Source organism: Lepisosteus platostomus, chromosome 27 (assembly GCF_059453375.1).
Source record: "Lepisosteus platostomus isolate fLepPlt1 chromosome 27, fLepPlt1.hap1, whole genome shotgun sequence".
Taxonomy (NCBI): domain Eukaryota; kingdom Metazoa; phylum Chordata; class Actinopteri; order Semionotiformes; family Lepisosteidae; genus Lepisosteus; species Lepisosteus platostomus.
In genome coordinates, this window is record NC_142637.1 from 1804833 (window position 1) to 1824342 (window position 19510).

Genomic DNA, 19510 nt, shown 5'->3' on the forward strand with positions numbered 1-19510 from the left:
ATCCCAGTACTGTCCGGAGACAGCCTTGCTCAGCTCCCGAGACCTGACCAGGTCAGGCTACAAGGTGGCAACACTGCTAAGACCGACCTGCACATTGGCGAAGTCCACCCTGTTGAGGTCGCTCAGCATCTGGTTGATCTGTGAGGTGTTCTGCAAGACCGCCCGTGCAGCTTGGGCCAGGTGGTTGAGAGAGGTATACCGCCTCAGGGTCTGCGCAAAAGCACTCACTACTGCCGCCTGCAGGACAGGACTGGGTATTAGCCTGACAGACAAAGGGCTGCACTTTCTACTACCGGTAAAATAAACTAGCTCCTTTAGATGACGTTTTCAATGCAATGGACAAATAAAGCCCCAAACAAGTTTAACAAATCAATCAGATGATAACCTTCTGTTTCACAGGCAACAGCATGTTTAGCCTAAAAATGGATATAAGAATGACTCAGAATCCTGCAAGGAACTGAAAAGGTCAACCCGATAAATTAGCTGCAAGATCAACACAGAATCTAGAAGAGAACACAACTAAAAGCAAAGACTAAGAGACACTCTTACATTATGTACAACCAACATGCACTTATATATAAAGCAGTTCCATTGAAACCTGTGAGAGGAGATCTGTGAATCAATCAGTTGCTGAGGACATTGCTCCACGTAGCCTTTACTTCCTGGGGCTTATAAAATCTATATAAAATGGCTTAAAAAGCCACTGCCATCCACAAAGAGACTAGAAGAAGTGGATTGTTTTATTACAGATTGACGTGGCTCTTACATCATGGATGAGCACATTGATTTAATTGTTGCCAGTCGCTTACAGCGCAGGCTGTGCAGGAAAGATCTTTAAAGGTCAGCACCCTGTACCTGATCGCAGGATGAGGTTCAAAATATTTTCCCTTGTTCCTTCCACACAAAGGTAATGAAGTCCCTGTGGTTTATGACACTCATTAAGAGAACCTGAACGCCGAATAAAATAGTAGTCCCTCAGAAAACATTTTCAGGAGCATCGCCTAAGATGCTAAATTAAGAGCTGAAAGTGAAAACACCAGCTGCCACCATGACTAATAATCTTAAAATGCATGTCGAGCAAAAATCAGATTGAAGATTCACTCTAGCCCTCTCTAATCTCTGTAAAGGAATACGCCACCTTGGTGCGCACTATCTCCTGCGGGAAATCGCTCATGGCCGTGTTCAGCCAGCCCTCCAGACTCTTGGCAAAGTTCCGGATGGCCTGGGTGAGGGTACCTACAGGATCAAAACAGACAACATTGCCTTCAGGAAAGCACAATGGGATCCTGTCCAGATCCTGGGTTCCACACTTGTGGATCAGCTGAATAGCTCACCTGTTTCAGAGTTTTCTCACTCTATGCAGGATTGTAAACAACCAACACAGCAACATTCAGACTTTGTTTGGAATTGAAAATGCATAATAAAAAAACTGTAAACCGAATGGGGTTCAAATGTCACTATTATGAAGTTTATTTAGATGTTACCCTGTTACTGATTAATTATAAAGGTGATGCACCACAAAGATGCCTTTGCAATTCAGGGCCCAGTGAGGCTTGGGGTTGGCCAGACCTGCTGTGCAATTAGTTCAAGGAAAATATTAATTGGATGAGATGATTTCCAATGGCACTGTGAGCTCAGTGGTCATCCATAAATTATTCCTGCCCTACTGCCATCTGTGTCCCAAATTACATTAAAAAAGTGTCATAAGAGCCAAGTAATAAAATGTTACTAATAAAACTTCAAGCTCAAACAAAAGCTGTACATCGTAAAAGAGGAATGACTCACTGGGCACCGGTCGGAGCACGTCCGGGATGAGAATCTCCACTAATGCCTGGTACAGAATGTGGTCACAGCTTCTCATCCATAGCTTGATCGGCTCGTACTTGCACAGGGCGATCAGCTTGTCTCTGGGGATGGCACTCTCCGTCTCCTCCTCACTGGAAAACCACCAAAGAACCACAAGGGTCACCACCTGGGCAGCTGCCCGGGCTCCTATTCTATCACAGTAATCCCTTGTGCTCGTATAGTGCTTTCCCCCCCCAAAGGACGGGACACATGGCAGCCAGTCTGCACCCACAGCTCCACAGCGCAGCAGAGCAGGGGGAGAAGTGACATCACCAGCTGAATGAAGAAGAAACGTGAGGGAGGCCAGATTGTGCAGATTTATTTAGACAGGGCATATCGCCCTTATTCTTACAAACAATGTCACCACATCTTTTAGTGACCAAGTATTCGGGACTCCGGGTTTTATCTGAATACAATTTTAATATTAGTGCCCCTGGTCACCATCAAGGGGAATCAGCCACTTACTGGCCCACCAACACCAGACTTTCTATAGAGGTCTCAAAATCCTTGAGCTCCTTTGAACATTTGTTCTCAGAAGTCTCTGGTTTGTCAGAGCAGTGCCAAGTCATCTCAGACTACCGTATAATATAAAAATGCGTTTTATAAAATACAGCCAAGTCCATTTACAATTGCTGTGAGAATATCACAGCCCTGAAGAGAAGTGCACGGTGAAGGCTGATGGTGATCTTCAGGGACTTAAACTAATTCTAGCTGTCATCAGCAGTGTGCACAGAGCCTGTAGATACAAGCAATTACATGGCAGAATCAGAACATGTTTGAGGCAGAACACTGCCTCATTTGCAATGGGCAACTGTATATATTGCAAATGAAAAATGTTTTAACTCTATTACAAAAGGCAGAAATTAAAGAATTCAGGTACAGTCAGTGATGAGGCTTAATTAAACAGAATACTCCACCTATGAAAATATGTAAACCTGATAAAATCATTCTTTTCTAAATATGAATAAAATGTGTGTGCAATTTTGAAATCATGAACATTTCTATTCAAAGTTAGCAGATTTTTTAAAAACTCGACAAAGCATTCATGATCACGACTCAACAATGTTTTAAAAAATAGTTCACGCAGTAATTCAATCAGCAAGTGTTGTGTAAACGCACGGTTAAGATTGCTTAGCAAATTTAAAAGGATGCAGAAATGTGATTTTCTGGGTGTTTTATTGGCTTTTCAAGACTTTAACATCTGTAGCACTTTAACAAACAGCGCGAAGTACATTCTCAGGCACAAAGCAGCACGCAGAAGCAGACTGACCTGGGAGGAACAGGAGTCGCTCCGTCGCTAGATGGCGCTGTTGAACACCAGAAGGACTGCCACAGCTTCTCGATGAAGTGGAACTGCAGGTTCATCACCACATCTAGAGTGGCCTGGAGGGAGGGGAAGAAACAAGGCGTCGAGCCTGCACTTCTCTCAGAAGCTTCTACACATCCTTACCACCCAGGCTCCTCACCTGAGCAGATGACCGGGGGATTTGAGCCGATTCAATATTTTTGACTAAATCGGACTATTTACCACGGTGTGTCCTTGCACATTTTTTTGCGTCCTACAGTTCAGGCCTCCCCATGCTTGGCGTGCTGCGGAGCACGTTACAGAGGCCACTGTTCCTTCTCAGCCTCGCCCCAGAACAGCCCCACCCACACGCGGAATGAAATATGCCATAATAATTAAATGTATTAATAATAAGACAAACTGAACGTGAGGATACAGACACTGTTAAAAGTCATTAAACGGATGGATCGCAAATTAAGATTCAGCAAGAAACAGTTACTTGTTACTTGAATGGAAAATCACAGGGGTTTTTAAAATCAAGTTTCAGGATGAATATCACTAACAGGAAGAGAAGCATGGTAACCCGACCGTGGTTTGAAATGACGAAACGACTAGCTCCAAGCAAAGAAACGAAAAACAATCTCAACTATCAACTTGTTTTATATCATAATTATTTTGAGCTCCAGCGTGGAATTGCTGTGGACTGTACAACACACCCAATTCCCCCACTCCCCCCTATCGTATTACAACACAGTGCAGACTTTCCTTCTATCACATGACAATGTTGTGCTTCCTCTCCCTAGTATCTCCATGGCAACCTTGTTTACAGTTACTGCTAGCAACGCTTCAACGTGCAGAGCTCTGCTAACTCTCAAGTCTAGGAAGACAGAGTGCTCGGCTCTTTACTGCACCCACGCACACACACACACACACCACGTCAAAGCCGCACAGTCTTGTTAAGCATGAAGGGTATTTTCCTGCAGCTGTTGGACTAGTTTTACTCCAGTGTCTTTTGTGTGCACATGGAGATTCCCTACAGAGCCATGTGGCTGATTCTGCTGTAGTGCTCGCTGGTGTGGTTTTGGTCTCGAAACAAGACGGGCGCATCTGATCTCGCAACCCAGGCAGTTACTTCAGCTATAAGCAGGCACAGGTTACTGAGCCCAGTTAAACAGACAGATCCCATTACCCCCAGGTTTCTACAGTCCACAGGGAACTGCTGGGCAACACTAACATCCGACTTGTGCATGTGCCATCTGTGTCAGGCCCCGAGTGCTTCATAAGGTCAGACACCTGGGAACCGATGTGTTAGGGTGTGCTCTCTTCTGGGCTTGGTTTTTGTGTTCTTGTCTATAAAGGAGCAACGCTTCACAAATAGGTCTAAGGCACTTCATTTTATATAGGATGTAGTTCAGCATATCCAGCACAAAAGGAAATGGCTATACAATAACAGATACCAGAACTAAGAATACAGTCCGCTAACTAATAAGAATGTCTTTTAACTAGAAGCAGTTACTGATGTCCAGTGTTTAGTGGAGAAGAGAAGGGTAAATTAGTGAGATTATCACCACTAGAGGAAAGGGCAGCCTGCCGGACAATCGGTCTAAAAGTTGGGCCTCCTGGCTGGTGCCTGCCAGGTGAGAACTGGTTGTGTAGGTGCAGCCGCAGAATCCTGTCATGAGTCTTTCTGCTCGCAAACACCATGGGGACAGGCTCTGCTGTCTTGACAACACACACACCCCGCGAGCTGAAAAGGTTAATTGGGATGTCCTGAACAAAGGGCGAAATGTGAAGGGTTCCTAATAAAAGGCAGGACAGGAAGAAGACGCGCTACAAAAGACTGCTGGCTAATGAGGATCTTGAAAAAGAAAAAAAGATTGTATTCCCATTTCAGTGAAAATAAAATAATTAAATGTTATATCGCAGTTATCTAGAGTTTTATATCAGATATGTCAGTTCTGGGCAGCACCACTTTACAGAGAGAAGCGTATGTCTGTGCCACTCATTCTCCATGTTAACTCACTGGGAGTCTAGGTGGTGCAGTGGCTAAAGAAAATGTAATGTCGCAAGGGCATTTCTAATTGAAACCAAAACTGGAGCCCCGAGCAAATTACTCAACGTAATCATATTGCATCCCTCAGATGAAGCATTTAACCAGTAGCTTCTGGAAGTTGCATGGATAACTGTCATCTGTGAAATAACTTATTATAGTATAACTTATAATACAAAGGCAAAACAATGCCTACATTCCCGACAGCAATATTGAACAGGTTCTCTTCAAAATTCAAAACTACAGATGCCCTGTAGGGGCAACCTCACGTCCTGTTCTTACAGTTCCAGTTTCCCTGGGCTGTGCTCCCTTATGTAGATTGAGATAAGACTAAGTGTGCTGTTAAGTGCAATTAGGTGATGTACTTAATTGGCTCTTGGCTGCAATCAGGCAGGGTGCTGGAAAGCCTCCTTTTAAGCAGATTCATAGCTGATAAATTTTATATCCTACATCTCCATACTCAACTAAATATTGACGGCAATGTCATGATGGCTTGATTTTTACTGCAAAATATGTTTAGAAACTGAATCATGTTAATGTATATTAAGAAAACATCAAAACCACATGATAACCATGCCACCGTAGATGACAGAGAAAGCAAAACAATTATATATAAATGCCAAACTGATCATACCTAGAAAGCACCCCAGCTAACCCACTGTAGAAAGTGGCTATACTATAGTCCCAGAACTGAGGTTTATAATTGGACAAATTACAGACTGGAAACTCGGCACATACTTAAAACCAGCATGACATTACAGGCACAACACAACCAACACCACAAACCTTTAAAGAGCAATCACACTGCAAAACTGAGCCCATATGATTTTAGAACATCAAAGTCAGCCCATCTAAGAAGAAACAGGAAAAGCCACCTGCACTGCAATGTCCTCGGACAGACCACAATGGTGAATTCAGTAGACAATGTCTAGGGGCTCAGGCAAACATGATTCCAGGTTCTACACAAACACAACACGGCTGTGGGCTCTCCCTCATGTGAAGAGCACGTTCAGCAATAGACTGATTCATCCACGGTGCGACAGGGAGCGCTACAGGAGGTCATTCTTGCCGTCTGCCATAAGACTGTACAACGCATCCACCTTGCGTCTTGGCAGAGGCAACAGCGACAGTGACCTGTTTCTGGACTAAACGCATATACACATATACTGCTACATCTGTTCTCTTTCTTTTTCTTTTTCCCGTTTACAACCACTTTTGTGCAATATATGCCAGGGACCTGTGCAATACATTTATATTTATATTTATGGTTACATCTATATATTCATATGTGTGATACGATTTTCTGTGTACTGTTCTGTTCTAGTTTTCCTCTTGTGTGTCCGGACTGTGAGTAACTCTTGTATTGTATTGTATGTATTGTACTATTAGTATATAATTCGTTACACTGTGGCTGTGTTGAGTGTGTTAAGCTGCTGTTGCACTGCAATTTCCCTCACGGGATCAATAAAGTATCTATCTATCTATGTGCTAGAAGACGGCGCAGCGTGTGAACATGCAGCTCGGTACCTCGCAGTGGTCCCTGTAGAGAGACTGCAGCCTCTTCACGTCGCTCACGCTGATGCAGTCTGGGAGGGGAACGGCGCCCAGATCGAGGCTGGGGAACGGGGGCAGCACATGGGACACATCTGCCAGCACAACAGGGAACGAGAAGTCACACAGTGGCCGGGGCAGACATGGCCACACCCCTAGCCCTGAGAACCTAAGACGGCTGACAGTGGTAGCAAAGGACCGAACCACGGCTCATTCCCAATGGACCGCTCACAGCCACGCTCTTGAGCTCGCCTGCAACAGCACGGCGGCCGAGCTCATGAAAGGGGGTGTTCACCTTCGCCCTCAGGCAATTCTTATCCTGATTTTTTAATTGAAATTCCATACAAGACTGCCAGTCACTCACTGCAGGTCTAGAAGCCTTGATTTCTTATATTGGAGTTTATCGATTGCAATAATATTTAAATATTACAATGGCTACCTTATTATTTTGTGTGGCTCTGCTGTAGTCACTGATTAAAACCGCTTGATCATCCCCTTGTGTCCTGATCCTATTAGCTGTAGTCTTGATTTACTCTGCCTCAATGACTTTTACTCAAAATGGGATCCAATCAATGTAATTGTCTATTTTAGATTTCTGTGCCTCTCATTACGCGTTTAAATGATCCTGGTTGACATTGACATCTTGCATGAAATCTGTGGACATTATAAATTGGGACCACTTAATATGTGATTGCCAATCATTACCTGCTCTGTGCACAACACAGGTTTTTTCCCCCCAAATAATAATTAACTACATTGGTCCATATTTCAATCTCCAATCAGCACTATTTCTGACATCAAAAAAAGTCCAGGCTCTCCAAAACAATAGGAGTGTTTTTACAAGTCAAGTAAAAACAGTTGTTTTCACTGGAGGCTTAGTTCAAGTACATACATGAGATAAAGCTTATTTTGTGTCATATTTGTCAATGTCATCCCAGTACTGTTCTTCCAATCATAGCCCCCACCCAAAACAAGCTGTTTATACAAATTATAGTAATTAGCCCAATTTAACAGATCTCTAATAAGTAATAACCAACAGAAAATCTAAGACTTTTTCAAATATCTGCTTCAAGAAGCAGAACACAAAATTCTAAAACCACTTCAGCACTATGGAACAAAACAGGCATCATTATGAGTACCTTCAGACTTGTTTTTAACTTATTAGAGGCTTTTCACCAACTTGAAGCTTGGAGTTTTAATTCCTTTTGTGATGGTGCTAGGAGTTTCTGCCTAACCACCATCTTCCCTGGGCCATTAAGCTCAAGAAAACAGCAACAGTACAAAACAGCAAAATTAACTTTCAAGCTTTCGAGGTTTAAAGAGCTCCCAGGGTGCTTGCAACAAACACTAGGCTGCCCACCATGTAGATCCTTGAATTCTTAATATCACAACACGCAGGACATGAACCAACAGGGAATGGTGATGCATCAGAACCACACAGAATTTACACAACTGCTTGGGGGCGTAGGAAGTAGTGAGTATTAAGACATGGTTCAAGAATGCAAATGTCTAGACCCGTTTATTATACTAGACCCAAAGCACTGTTGGTACCTGTAGATTACCAGTGCGCAGCTAAATGATAACGCTGATTCAGCTTGTGGCACCATGTGGCACCTTGCAGCTGCTCCTCCAATCTCCTGCAGACTGGAAGGGATCTCGCACAAATGGCCAAGACAGGTTGGAGTATCGGAGGGCTGCCTTCCTCCATTGCTCCCCCTAGCTTAACATCTGCAATGCCAGACTTTGAGCGTGTAAAAGAAAATTAATTGGCAATCCCACTTTATACTAAACAACAAAGAGGTGTTATTGTAAACCCTGCACTGGGAGTGGTGGTGTCACCCTGATCTCTAACTACCTTGGCTATTGCAGTAGCATACTCTTGTTATTCAACCAACGGCACATTGAACAGAATAATTTAGACATGGAAATCAGACCCCTTTGCATAGCTGTCTGATTTGCACTTCATGTAGTGCAAACTCTTTTATAAATTGTACTGATAAAGCAGACAAGGCAAATTAATTTAATAATGAAGCCTATGTCTGCAAATGTAGTCAAAACAAGGCAGATGTGCACATCCAGTACCTGGTGCTGGCTGGCGTGCAAGAGTCTGCTTTTTGAGCCCATCATGCTTCAAACAGCTGTGCAAGTGGAGTCTTACTGATGCACTTTCTTACCAATAAACTGCTGGTGATGCTGACTCTGAGCTGCCACTGACTGTTCTGGGGTTGCAGTCGAATGCTGGGCTCCGCCTGCTAAGCTGTCACCCATGCCATCCACTTTTTGCAGGGGCTTAAACCTATGGAAGCAGAAGAATGGTAATAATGAGCCATGTAGCAGTGTGACTTAAAAAGACTAGGGGCCGAGCAGCAACCTGGCAGCTGTACTCAGAGTTGACCGAAAACTCGGTTTTGGTTTTCACATGAAGGACGGACTGCAGGAACTAGTGCAGGACAGCAGGAGAGCCTGGGGTAGAGCAGAGATCTAGCCCGCTGCTGACAAGCCCTGTGTCTCAGTCCCTCAATCACTGAGCCTCCATCATCGGCGCCACCAGCTACTGCTGCGAGATGAACGCACACAAGACAACACAGAGGCAGTGGCGTGCACCGAGTTCTTCCACAGCCCACTGTGAATTTGTTCGACAGGTAAAATAAGGGACATCATCACCTTATGTATACCAATTTATATGACTTTTTATTGAAAAAAGTCTTATTGAAATTCAAGAAAGACCAGTGAAGGGTCTTTCTTGAAGCAGGTATCAGTTTAAAGCATTCAGCAATCTCTTATTTCCTACAGCATCTCCTGCAACAGTTTGCCACACAGGACTTTACAGATTTATATAACTGTTCCATAGACACAGTGATATCAGTGCCAACCCCTTATCACTGCTGTGAAGTCTTTCCATTGCCATAAACTGAAAAAATAAAGCAAACATTACTTGAGAAGAATACCTGAGGCAATACTGAAAGTGGTATAGTACACACAGATCTAATCTCTCTCCAATTCACTGTTGCATTCATCTAACGCCCCTTGTCGACTGTCACAGAGAAAAGCACCGCAAGGCTAAGCAAGAATTCTGGACTTGCACAGAAGCCCAAGAAGCACAAAGACTGCTCACAGTAATTACATTAATTAAAATGAATAAATTTACTATGGGCAAATGGACCCTAAACGGGCAGGATCTGGGACTAACCTCTGTTTCTGGTGCACAGGCTGCTGCCTCATGGCCATATACTGGGAGTCTTCCTGCAAGCGGTTCAGGGGGGAGTCGGGCTTCAGACGGATTCCATAGTAGTGATACTTTGAGTTCCCCCTGAGAGAGCGAGAGAGAGAACCCCCAAGAAGACTGCCTCAGAACAGGTAATGCAGTATTGAGTGAACATGTCGCGCTTTTGCTATCACAATGCCAGCGGTGCGTCCGACAAGGCAGAAAATGAATGTAACTGGACACTCTCGATGGAACCTGGAGAGCTGAACTACACAGGATCTCAAAAAAAAAAAAGCAGCGTTTGTTGAGGCGATAGACTGTGGACAAAACACAGTGTACCGAGGAACTTTCTTTTTGAAATCTTGCAGCAATGCTAGATTAAAACAAAAGCATTCTCACACAGAAGAAGTCTGCTTCTTTACCAGAACCTCATTCCAACGCACTTGGGCTGGCGACACAAGATGGGCAGGCTGAGCAAGAGTTACGCTAAGCAGCTCCTCCTGCTGATGGAATGGGCAATGTAGCCCACACACACAATCAGCTAGCATTAGAAAGTGGGAGGAAACCTGCAAACCTGGAGAAAACCCAATTCAAAAATGGGGAGAACGTGGAGACTCCATCCCGAACTGAACACAGGATGCCATAAAAAAGCAGCAGCACTAACAGTCAATCCAATCTCAAAAGGACTGGAACTATGATATTCCTATGCACTATTTGCCCATGGTATAAATATTGACTTTTATAAGCACAGTCACCCGAGTCTGGCTCTGCAGACAGCACAGGGCAAAATACCACCCATACAAGTATTGGTGTCTGCTCCATTTGTGCTCGTTTTGTCACACATCATGCAGTTGCATGATCTCCGCGTCAAGGGTCCGATTTTAACATGGAAGGAATTCTTGTCAGTCAGAATAACAAAAGCATTCTGTCAATTACTTTAAACATGCAAATGTAGGTACAGTCTGCACACTTCTCTTTAATTGCAAGACAGGAGTGCTAAAAGGCTGACTCCCACATGGTGAGGACTGAGAGCACTATGGTGTTACGTTCTTTTTTTGAGTGTTTATTTGTATCGGCTTTCATGTTTTTAGGCGTAAACAATCTCTAAGTCACAACCACCTGTTGAATTGGCCACAATTACATGGAAGGAATTGATGCACGTCCTTTAGAAACTGGGGATTGTTTATCGGCCTACAAAACCCGCTGGACTGTGGGCTGAGCAGATGCAGGGTTGGAGGTCCTTGGCTAATGCTGTAGATATATCCAATGGCTTCCCTAACTGTGCGAAAGCTCTCGCTACGTTCCAGTGGGGGCTGCAGCTCTCCTGTACCAGGACCTCCAGACCTTGGATACAACCAGAACTGGGCTAAGCAGACCTGCTGGAAGGGTTCTGACCTGGTGCCAAGCCGCCGGGTCCTGAGCCCCATGAAGACGGAGCGGATGAGCTTGCCGAAGGAAGCAGCGTTGACCGGGTCCAGTTTCTGCTCCTGGCAGTGCCGCAGGTAGTGATTGTACAAGGAGCTGCGAGGCAAGCTGACTCCCTCCGCAGTCTCGTAGTTGTCTAGGAGCCACTGCAGCTGAAAACGGAAAGGGGGAAATGAATGTCATTTATCAGTCAGCTGTGACCGAGCACAGGCTTGGTGGCAGGAATGATCTCTGTCGATAGGAAGCCTGGGCTGGTGATGCATGGCCTGCACTGACAAAGGCACTCAGGAAGCAGACTGAACCATTTCCTGGGTGGATTTTCACTGTAAAATCTCTGGAAGGGATATTAATTAATGACTGAGAAAATTGTGAACTGTCATCTCAATGTTAAAGGTCACCTGCTTATGTAGGAAACCTAACCAGTGCTGCACTTGAGCATCGGTATTTTCAACAATGACATCAAGGGGATGGTTCAAGACGGGACATACTGTGGAAGCTTAAATCCCTTATTTATTAAAGTATCATGATTGTTTAAGACAGCACAGTGGTTAGCAATGCTGTCCTGGGTTCAACTCCAGACCTGGGGTGCCACCTGCATGGAGTTCATACATTCCCCTCATGCTTGCGTGGGTTTCCTGCAGGTGCTTAAGTTTACCCAGAATCTGAAGACATAATGGTGGGTTAATTGGATTCTGATAAAACTGGCTATGGTGTGGCGTTCGTCTGTGTGGCCCTGTGGTGGACTGGTGTCCTGTCCAGGGTGTATCCTTTCTTGTGCCTGTTGCTTGCTGGGATAGGCCCCAGCCCCCCCACAACTCTGTATTGGATAAGGTGGTTAGAAAAATGCTAAACGGATGACTGTGTAAGTGAAAGATTAACTGTGTAAGTGCCAGGTTACTGTTGTAAGTGGTCCTATTGAACCAGTAGGTGGAGCTCTTTCATTTGGACTATAATTTCCACATTAATGCCCCAGTAAGGGGATTGTAGGATAGCACCTCCTACCGAACACTATGATGTAATTAACAATAATTGCTTACACTTAGATAGCGCTTTTCTGGACACTCCAATCAAAGCACTTTACATCCCCACCTGGATGATGCGACGGCAGCCATAGTCGCCAGTACACGCCCCACACCCCAGCTATTAGTGGGGAGGAGAACAGTGATGAAGCCAGTTCAGAGATGGGGATTATTAGGAGGCCATGATTGGTAAGGGCCAATGGAAAATTTGAGCAGGACACCAGTGCAACATCCCTAATCTTCTCGAGAAACGCCCTGGAATTTTAAATGACCACAGAGAATCAGGACCTCGGTTTTACGTCTCATCCGAAGGACGGCACCTGTTTACAGTATAGTGTCCCCATCACTATAATGGGGCATTAGGATCCACATAGACTGCAGGGTGAGCGCCCCCTGCTGGCCCCACTAACAGCTCTTCCAGCAGCAACCTTAGTTTTTCCCAGGAGGTCTCCCATCCAGATACTGACCAGGCTCACACCTGCTTAGTTTCAGTGGGTTGCCAGTTGTGAGTTGCAGGGTGATATGGCTGCTGGCATAACCAGTGTTATGTGTCCAATATGCTCCTCCTAAAGTCCCCCCTTATTTTTAGTTGCTGAAGCAATTTCTCCTTTATTCCCCCAGACTGAATATGCCGTAGGGCTGCTGGTGCAGAATGGCTATCCTGAGTCACCCAGGTGGAGCTCTACTTCAAATGACTCTCCTCCTATATAAGTGCTATGATTATCTTTTTCTCTGAGCATATTATCATCATCATCATCTCTAAATGGTCAAATATGTTTTACCAATTAACCTGTCAAACATTAAAAAAGACACAGCAGATGAGTGATTATTTTGGGGTGAAATAAAGTATGCTGCGGTGAAAGCTGTGCCAGAGTTTCATAGCTAACACGGATGATTTTGCTGAAACTCAAACAACACCTTTCAAGATCTCTTTCAATAAAAGAGCATTTGCGTTGGAGAACCCAACCAAAAGCAAAATTTAGGTGTTGAAAGACTGGGACACAGCTCAGTAGTTCTGGGGAAGGAGGGCAAGCTTTTGTAAAACCTGTAATCCTGGAAAGAGAAAGAGGAAGTGGAAGATATCAGAAGTCCATTTGTCACCTGGACCAGTCTGTAGCAGAACAGCTGCAACTTTTCACTGGACACAAGAATGTGTGACTCTTAAGTGGCAATTCCTTGTGTAGATTCTATTTGTATTAAAATATCCCACTGAAAGATCACCTGACGCCTCATCCTCTGAAGCCGTTTTAATTTTTTTTTAATGGTTTTACCTTCTGCAGTAGATGCACATCAGCTCCAGGTGTGACCCGATTACGGGAAAAGAGTGAAAATACAGATTGTTGTCTCTCTGCCATTTAATTGATTTGTTGCTTTAGCCAGCCTGTGTTCTGCATGTCCCTTTTCATTCCTTCCGCCCAGCATCAGTGTGTCATGCTCGTTAAGTGCTGATGGAAAAATTAATTGGGAAAACGGTTTTGTCTGGAAGAGTAGTTTATCCTTGAGTGGTGGTTTTTTTTTAATCCACCGAGAAAGTGGTACACCTGGTATATAGTATGTTAGCGTCTTTTGAAGTCGCTTTAAAGTTGACTTTTCTGAAGTGGCTGACAGTGTGGTTCATGTTAATCCAAAATGGAGACAAGAAGAAAGGCCCAAGCACCAAAAACACTAGTCAAAATGAAATAACAGAGACCGCATAAAGGTGTACCTGTGTAAAGGTGAACTGCACAAACTAGTCAGGTGAGAACAGATTAGCAGAGCCCTCTTTACAGGTTTACTCTAGAAAAACAAGATCTCACTCAAAACAAGGCTCTTGTGTTAAATATCCCTGCCTTTTAATCCCACTGACAATTTCCAAAACATCAGGCGTTTCTTAAATTTGCACAATATTAGGAGTAGAACTTCCCACTGGAGAATTAATTTTTAAAAGCCCCACTTCAGCTCTGAGCTGGAATGTACTTAGGGACACGTCTCAGGCCTCATGCAGTGCACATGAGGGCCTGTGTTAGGATCACGAAAGAAAAATCACAGATGGCACATTACAGAATTGATAGATGACCGACATCCAGCAGTAAAGGGGATTGTTCTGTATTAAAGAACAAAAAAGAACAAAGGAGACTACCCATCTCTGTGCAGAAAGTGCTATCAATTAAGGTTGTGCCCACCCACACCTTAAATCACATTAGAGCCGTTATACACAAGAGAATGTCATTCGGCCCCTCTAACCTGCTTGGAATTTAGGAGCTAATTGAGCCAAAGATCTCATCCGGCTGTTCCCTGAAATAAGCCAGGGTCCTGGGTGGCTAGCTGTATAATCCCACAACATTTATTAACCCTCATCACTGAAGACTAATACATCACAAATCAGTAATTGTCACATAAGACTGTGCGTATATAATCTAGGAGAAATAAAGAATAAAAGAATATGTACTGTATATCAAAGGGTAATCTTCAAATTTCTTAAGCGCAACAAGAACAGTATGTTTACCTGCACTTCTTAATCAAGCCTCCCCTATGACTTGGTCATTCAAGACCTGATGGTGCAGGAAGGGTGTTAACCCTGGCGCCAGGGCAAAATTACACTTCGGACGTACGCAATGTGGCCTACCAACACTTCCCCCATAATTCAACTGGAAACACCGTTCCTTCCCCTGACCTGCTGTGGAGTGGGGCTGCTGGTGTAGAATGAGTGTTGTGGCCCCCCCAGGTGGGGGCTGCACATGAGTGGAGGATAAGCTGGGTTTCCTCCTATATACAACACTTAAACTTTATAGCACTTAGCACATTACAGATTGAGAAGAGAATAAAATTGATAATACTTACAGTTGCAGTTACATACAGGCTTTAGCATTCTGAATAGCTGTGGCAGTGCAGAGTATAGCTTTCAAAACAATAATAAAGGATCCTGCACTGTCAATGTAAGCGGTGCTGCCCTCAAAGAAGTGGCGAAAGCATGCGGGGCTCCATTCCAGAGACGGCTGAAGCAAGCAGGTCAGGCAGCCCTGCAGCAGCTCAATGAACCATGGGAAAAGAGGTTGGCCAATCATGAACACCCTAAAGACAGAAGCAGGTTTCCACTGCTACGCTCGGGAAGGGAGGTGGCACAAGATGGGCAGAAATGTTGAGACAAAAGGCTGTGTTTGGGGTGTTTTGTTTTTTTTGTTCTGCTTTTAACAAAGTTCCTGGTTAACTTACATGGCTGTTGAGCAGGCTGCTTTTGTGAGATGCAATCCCTTCAGACTTTTGGAGGTTTTCAATCGCCATTTCAAGCTAAGGGGAAAAAAAGCATGCCAGAACATAAAAAAGAGACAGAGAGAAAGAAAAGGGGGGAAAAACAAAAACAGAGGGGAAATAAGACTGTTAGCTGCAGCCAGATTCTCTATTTTCATTAAACTCGGTCAATGTTGTGGCTGAATGAATCACTGCTTGGACAAAGGGCATGCAAATGAGGGTACTCATAGGGTTAAGTTGCTGAGTGAAGGCTTTCCTTGTCTACTACACTAATTTATGCTAATGCACTCCAGAAAAAAAAGGATAACAGGTTACAACGCGTTCAATGGGAATGAGTTTGCAATTTCCAGTGCGGTTACTAAATGTGGGCATCCTGTTTCCTTTACAGCCGCAAGCAGCGAGGAGAAGGTTTGATCAAAATCAACACTAAATGCCAATTCTAAAACAACAGCCTATTTAGGCTCAGTTCATTGTCTGTTCAGGATGCTAGGAAGCGGTTTAATTTAGTTAAGAAGTCATTTAAGTGTCGAGAAAAATGGAACAGCCCAGACCCACGCTCACATACAGTACCCCTTGAACGAAGTGGGACAGGAGTCACTTAAAACTTTAGTTTTCACGGGCTGTTCAGCAATGTCAACAGCAGGTGCCCCACATCAGCCTCCCCCAGTTTCACCCAGAATAATCAAAAAGACTAGAGCAAAAAACATCCTCCAGCCAAGCTTCAGGCAGGTCTCCAAGCCTTGCACATCCTTAAGGCATACTGCCCAATGGTACAGAGACCACAGGCTCTTGTTTTGTTTTAGGGAAAGCCTAAGTGGCTGTGAAAAAACTATTTAATAAGGTTGAATTGAATTATTTAAAGCAGTTTGATTAATGCCATCATCTTCTGGGACACTGCTGAACTCTGGGCAGTCATTCTCTTTATAACATAGCCACTCCACCCAGCTGTGCAGTTTGCAGACAGGTCAGATTTTCCAGCCTTTGCAAACTTAGAGTTACAGATGTAAGCACTGGCATCCTTTCTGAAACAAGGCTATGGTCTGAATGGTAGGAAAAATACATTATTATATCATCTATAGCTCTTCTAGGTCTAATGAACGAACACAGGCCAAGTGTTAGCTGATGTGTTCTAGTGAATTAACAAATTAAAGGTACCGGCTGCCAATAAATACATCTGGAACAGTATGTGATTTCTAAGCTTATGATAATGCAAGTGTGCTGTTAAGCTATACTACAGATCAATATCTGATCTTGGCAAAGATAAATGAATTGCACAGAAAGCCGAGTGTCTCAGATCAGAAGGCTACATGCTGTAGAATAATAATTTAAGTTTTAAAATTGTTCTTAAACACCTTAGAACAAGTGACCATTATTGCATTACTTATTTAAAAATACAGTAATTACCGTTCAGCATTTTTGCATGTGATCATAAAGAGTATTCAGAAATTCCAATGTAGGCATTTTGCACCAAATCTAAACAACGAAATTATATAGGGAAGAAAGAAAGTGCAACGTTCTAGCTGTGGAGCCTTCTTCGGGTGTCGAAACGTTGCGTTTTCTTTCTTCTCTTTTCAGCCTACGCACGCTGACGCAGCTACCCACCTGAACTACTTTAATGGAATTATATGACAACCCATCAAGGGGCAAAAAAGCAAATGCGAAACCGGACTCCCTGACCTCACGTTGTACAAGACAAAACCTGGGTATCAGACTCTCATGCTGTGGTCACCGGAGGCGACCCGATGGCATCGCACGGTTTCTAAACCTGCACTCGCGTGCGACTGGCCCGCTCACACTCGCGTGCGACTGGCCCGCTCACACTCGCGTGCGACTGGCCCGCTCACACTCGCGTGCGACTGGCCCGCTCACACTCGCGTGCGACAGGCCCGCTCACACTCGCGTGCGACAGGCCCGCTCACACTCGCGTGCGACAGGCCCGCTCACACTCGCGTGCGACAGGCCCGCTCACACTCGCGTGCGACAGGCCCGCTCACACTCGCGTGCGACAGGCCCGCTCACACTCGCGTGCGACAGGCCCGGGTGGGCTGGCCCGCTCACACTCGCGTGCGACAGGCCCGGGTGGGCTGGCCCGCTCACACTCGCGTGCGACAGGCCCGGGTGGTCCCTGAGGCCCGGGGCCTGCGAGGCGGGTCGTACCATGGCAGAGGAGGAGCGGGAGGCGTGCGAGGCGTGGTGCCGGCTGCCCTCCATGCCCGCCCCGTGGATGAGGTAGGCGCCGCCGCTGGAGAGGATCTGGCTGCCGCCCACGTCCATGGCGATACCCACCATGCCGTGCGGGGGCACGCCGCTGGCCGAGGACACCACAGTGGTGACCTGGGCGCCCCCCGCTTGCGAGTCAAAATAGGTCCCCCCGCTACCCTGGCTGTACAGCTGAGCCTCTGGGTTATAGGAGTAGGCGGTGCGGCTGGAAGACAGAGAGGAAAGGCAGGTCCAGTGACTTCAACACATGTCAGTTCCTTATCATGTCCACTAAGGCACACTAACCCACACACTAAATACTCCATAAAACATACAGGCGTCTATGACTTTAATTATGTTCACAGGAAGGTTGTGGGTGGGGGCTGGGGCTGCAACTCTATCCCACGCTGTGGATCAGTGATGGTGTGGCACACAAAAGCGTCCCCCACACCACTTCCTCTCTTTCAAGGCGTTCAAGCTGGGACAGTCAGGCTACCATGCGAAATAGCAGATGATCCAACCAGAAATCATAACGGAGAAATCTGTGGAATACACTGAGCCCTGTAAAAACACCTAAGATAACTTGGCAGCGCATACAGAACCATTATCAAGACATGGAAAGTCTTCGTGGCTGTAACTCTCACAGAGAGAACATACCCATTAACAATTGAGTATTCCAAGATCCGCAGTATTCGCAGACAGCTATACTGGACAGGGGTATAATAGGCTATGGAAATACAGATTTCAAAGAGACCCAGTTAATGTCTCAGGGTGCAGATCTAGAATCTGCAGTTCAGTTACTCAAAAGCAATAGTTTGCATTGAGCCTTGTGTTGAGAAAAAACATCTTTTACTTTTATGTGCTGAATCATATTTTTTTAAGTAAAAGTCTGGACCTAAGGGACTGTCCAGAGTGCTCCATCTACATCCCCTTTAAAGATTTATTCTTCTGTCCAGTGTAAAGACTCTCCTATTTCTATCACTCCATACAAAGGTATTTTAATTAACTATTAATTACGAACTAATTAGCAGCTAACTGATGAGAAGAAAATGAAAAATCACAATCTGAAGAGAATATGGTGGCAGAGCAGTGGCTAATTCAATATTCCTCCAACTATACATCAACTTGCATAGACCTAAATGATTAAAATAATGCTCATTACTAACATTAATTAACATCTTGCCATCCCACCTTACCACCTAGGTTACATCTCATAATATTCTATCCTAGTCTCCATCACAGGAAGCCACTGTCAAATAAGGGGATCCCCATGGTAACCACTGGACTCCGTGACTAATAATCTTGTGTCCTGTGTTTCCATAGCAACCCAGTTAGGGCCCTTCTATAGAAACCAGTTCCTATAAGACCCTATCAAATTCCATCCTTACAGGATACCTGATGTTTCTCTGGACAACCCAAGCAATGCTAAGGAATGCACTAGAGGGTTTACTGCAGTGTGCCTGAGACTGATAATTGTCTATTATACAGAGAGAAGGGCATGGAAAGATGCATAGCCAATAAACTCATAGGCACTAAATGTTCAATCCCTTCAAAAGTTCCTAGAAAAACCCTTTCTAGGGATACCACCCATTATCACCTGTGTCCTACAGAAACAATATCTTCATTCTGGAAGTTTCAATAAAACCAATTTTGAATTAAACGGAATACAAAATAAAATACCAGAGCAACTCGCAAAAACAATT

At 44.7% G+C, this 19510-nt stretch overlaps 1 protein-coding gene across 9 annotated transcripts in view; it reads right to left on the reverse strand.

The window, feature by feature from the left end:
- Positions 1–19510, reverse strand: part of rfx2 (regulatory factor X, 2 (influences HLA class II expression)) — a 59040-nt gene that overhangs the window by 7004 nt on the left and 32526 nt on the right. For 8 of the 9 annotated variants that reach the window (XR_015930863.1, XM_088622230.1, XM_088622228.1 and 5 more), the window contains 10 exons: positions 17766–18033; positions 15573–15647; positions 11332–11513; positions 9922–10041; positions 8906–9027; positions 6708–6826; positions 3116–3228; positions 1786–1937; positions 1139–1236; positions 88–237 (listed from right to left, as the gene is read on the reverse strand). Coding sequence is in view for 8 of the 9 variants with exons in the window: in XM_088622230.1 (XP_088478356.1) it covers positions 88–237; positions 1139–1236; positions 1786–1937; positions 3116–3228; positions 6708–6826; positions 8906–9027; positions 9922–10041; positions 11332–11513; positions 15573–15647; positions 17766–18033 (1399 nt within the window). In the remaining variant the exon portion in view is untranslated. The remainder of the gene's footprint in view (positions 1–87; positions 238–1138; positions 1237–1785; positions 1938–3115; positions 3229–6707; positions 6827–8905; positions 9028–9921; positions 10042–11331; positions 11514–15572; positions 15648–17765; positions 18034–19510) is intronic. The other variant, XM_088622226.1, reaches the window with a different exon arrangement.